Raw genomic sequence first — 3,545 nt, forward strand, 5'->3', positions numbered from 1 at the left:
GGCTCTCTGGGGATGGGAGTTGCAGCTGTACAGTCACCCACTGCCCTGGTGGCTCCTTTCCTGCCGTTGTGTCCATGGGAACCCGTGTCCCAGCTTTGCTCTGAGCTGTGAGGCTGTGGGCAATGCAGTCAGTGGGGCTGGGAAGGAGCTGAATCTCCTGTAATCAAATGCCATCCTGAGGACATTTGGCTCTCCTTTAGGTTTCCTTCCAAGCTCTGAGCTTCCCTCCATTATGCAAATGTTTACCACAGCATCTTGGTGTTACCTGAAAGCCTCATGGAGAAATGCAGAGATGCTGCAAGAGAGAAACTGTTGTTGGGTGGGAGAAAGGAGCCGTGTGTGTCCTGGGCTGAAAGTGGGGTGCTCAGACCTTAGGAAAGGGTGTAGCATTGAGTGGTGTGAAGTAGATCCCTCTGCTCTCAGCTGGGCCTGGTGTTTTTTTCAGAGGAACATGGGAGTGTGATCCCCCTCTGTGTCAGAAAGGTGCAATCCCAGGGCAGCTGAGACCAAGAGTGAGGGACAGAGCAGCTCCCCTCCCTCTGCACTGAGCCACAGGCAATGGTCTCACATTGCAGGATTCCCTCTCTTCTCCCGGAGTGCAGCAGAGATGCTGAGGGGTTCTGACAGCCAAAAGCACTGCCCAGTGCTGATGCTGTGAGGCCCTTCTGCACCAGGAGCAGTTCCCCAGGACAAAGCTGATCCCCAGCAGTGTCCCCTGTCCCCACCGTCCCCATCACCCCCTGCTGCAGAGCAGGGCTGACTCCTCGCAGCCAGCGGGCAGAGGCACTGCTCCTCCCGGCACATTCAGCCGGCACCGAGCAGGGCTGCAGGCACGGAGCTGAAGGAAGGGCTGCGAGAAAAGGGACAGGGTGTGAGCAGCAGGGAGAGGGGAATGAGAAATGGCTTTGATTTTGCTCAGAGGCATCTCCTTTAATATGTCACTCTCCTTTCCTCCTGTGACAGTGCCCCATGCCCAGAGGCAGCAGATGTCCAACAGCAGCTCCATCACCCAGTTCCTCCTCCTGGCATTCGCAGACACACGGGAGCTGCAGCTCTTGCACTTCTGGCTCTTCCTGGGCATCTACCTGGCTGCCCTCCTGGGCAACGGCCTCATCTTCACCACCATTGCCTGTGACCACCACCTCCACACCCCCATGTACTTCTTCCTCCTCAACCTCTCTGTTCTTGACCTGGGATCCATCTCCACCACTGTACCAAAATCCATGGCAAATTCCCTCTGGGACAATAGGACTATTTCCTACTCAGGATGTGCTTCTCAAGTCTTTCTGTTTGCCTTTTTCATTTCAGCAGAGTTTTCTCTTCTCACCATCATGTCCTACGACCGCTACGTTGCCATCTGCAAACCCCTGCACTACGGGACCCTCCTGGGCAGCAGAGCTTGTGTCCACATGGCAGCAGCTGCCTGGGGCGCTGGGTTTCTCTATGCTCTGCTGCACACGGCCAATACATTTTCCCTGCCCCTCTGCCAGGGCAATGCTGTGGAACAGTTCTTCTGTGAAATCCCTCAGATCCTCAAGCTCTCCTGCTCACACTCCTACATCAGGGAGGTTGGGCTTCTTGATTTTAGTGCCTGTTTATTTTTTGGCTGTTTTGTTTTCATTGTGGTGTCCTATGTGCAGATCTTCAGGGCAGTGCTGAGGATCCCCTCGGATCAGGGACGGCACAAAGCCTTTTCCATGTGCCTCCCTCACCTGGCCGTGGTCTCCCTCTTTGTCAGCACTGGAATATTTGCCTACCTGAAGCCCCCCTCCGTCTCCTCTCCACCCTTGGACCTTGTGGTGTCAGTTCTGTACTCAGTGGTGCCTCCAGCACTGAATCCCCTCATCTACAGCTTGAGGAACCAGCAGCTCAAGGATGCAGTGTGGAAACTGATAACTGGATGGTTCTCTGAAGCAATGAACTGCTCATCACCTTCTGCATAGCAGTTATCCTGCAACTCGTGGCAGGCTCAGGCCGGCTTCTGTATTTGTTTTGTGGTGTTCCTGGTTTTTCTTTTGGGATAATCTTGTCATTCTGCTTTTAATTCACTATCGTCTTCGCTTTTCTTACTGATTGTCTGTGTAAATGAGGAGCTGTGCTTTGTGTGGATTTCAACAAAATAAAGGGATATTCGACGACTTTTCTTTCCTGATATCTTTCCTCCAAGGTCTATTTGGAGCTGCAGGGACAGTTCCTGTGAGCATGGGTGGAGGGGAAAAGAGTCCCAGCACGGCAGCCCTGCCAGGCACCAGTGCTTGATCTCCCCGAGCTGTTCTCTCTCCACTTCCACACTCTCCTCCTCACCCCTTGCCTTGCTGGAAGGCCTGAGGGCTCTGAGCTTGGTCACAGCGGTGCTGCGTGGCAGTGCTGTGCCCGCAGGCAGGGACAGGCAGTGGGCACTTGTGGGACAGAGCTGCCTCCACAACAGCCTTTCCATATATAGGGACATCTTCTCAAGGCAGCGCCTGCAGGCTTAGATCTTCTTTCTTTAAGTTTCTCTTAAGAGTGTGACCAAGGAAGTGACTCAGGTGAAAACACCAGTGTTCAGCTAAATAATTTGGTGAGCGGGGTTATGGCAGACTGCAGAGCACTTTCACAGCCCGACCTCTGCTGAGAGACTCCAAGAAACCACAGCGTAGGGTCTGATCTGTGTGCTTGTTAACACAGGGAATCTCCATCTGTGTTATTATCCTGGAGCAGCTCCTCACAACCAGCAACACTGGCCTCTCATCCCAGCTTGGACAGGTTCTTTGTCCGTCCATGGAAGGACAAGGAATGAGTAGCATAGAAGCCCATGCTTGCAGGGTACAGATGAGATGTGAGCATGTCCATTGTGTGTGAGGTGAGATGGACTCAATTTAACACATCGAGCAATTTTTTGGAGCTCAAAGAAGGTCTCTGGGGCAGGCAGTGTCTTGAAGTCACCTCACACAGGAAGCAACATCCCATGGGAAACTGCCTGAATGCAGCACTAAATGTGATTCTTTTTACTGAGGTGGTTGTGTCCATTCCTCATAACGTGGGTCATCTCAGATGAGCTCAGAGCAGGGCAACACACCTCAGGTATTGGTGCCTCCCATCCTCTGGGAGTGGCAACAGGAGGCCAGAGGGACACTGTGACTCCTGCAGGGCCCTGCCTGTGTGTGCAAGAGAAAGATTCTGCCTCTGAGCATCGCTGGATACATGAGGAGTCCACAAAGTCAGCTCAGACATGGAGTCCTGACAGAACCCTGACGTCTCTGTGTGATTCCAGGAACAAACACCTCTGTCCCAGGGAGATTCATCTCAGCTGCCTTGGACAGGCTCAGCGCAGGTGTTCCTGTCTTCTACCCTTGCTCCTGAGTCTGGATTGTGCTCTCTAAAGTGCTGGAGCAATCAGAGATGTTCTGTGTTCCTTGGAAAAGGCAAAGATCAATCCCGTGTTCTGGAAAAGCGGGAAGGAGATTTGGGAGAATTACAGGCAGGTCAGGCTACCCCTGACCATGGGAAGCTGGTGGCAAACGTCCTGCAGCCATTTCCAGGCACTTGAAGGACAAGAAAGGTGT

General features: G+C 53.1%; 1 protein-coding gene across 1 annotated transcript; it reads left to right on the plus strand.

The window, feature by feature from the left end:
• Positions 1 to 932: 932 nt before the first annotated feature.
• Positions 933 to 1,943, plus strand: LOC128850602 (olfactory receptor 14A16-like). Its single transcript, XM_054055562.1, has one exon. The coding sequence runs from the start codon at positions 936 to 938 to the stop codon at positions 1,941 to 1,943; it is 1,008 nt and encodes a 335-aa protein (XP_053911537.1). The 5' UTR covers positions 933 to 935.
• The last annotated feature ends 1,602 nt before the right edge of the window (positions 1,944 to 3,545 follow it).

Source organism: Cuculus canorus, unplaced genomic scaffold (genome assembly GCF_017976375.1).
Source record: "Cuculus canorus isolate bCucCan1 unplaced genomic scaffold, bCucCan1.pri scaffold_114_arrow_ctg1, whole genome shotgun sequence".
NCBI classification, from domain to species: Eukaryota; Metazoa; Chordata; class Aves; order Cuculiformes; family Cuculidae; genus Cuculus; species Cuculus canorus.

Excerpts from the sequence above, each read along its gene's own strand:
- LOC128850602 (XM_054055562.1), top strand. The coding sequence starts at position 936 with ATGTCACTCTCCTTTCCTCCTGTGACAGTGCCCCATGCCCAGAGGCAG.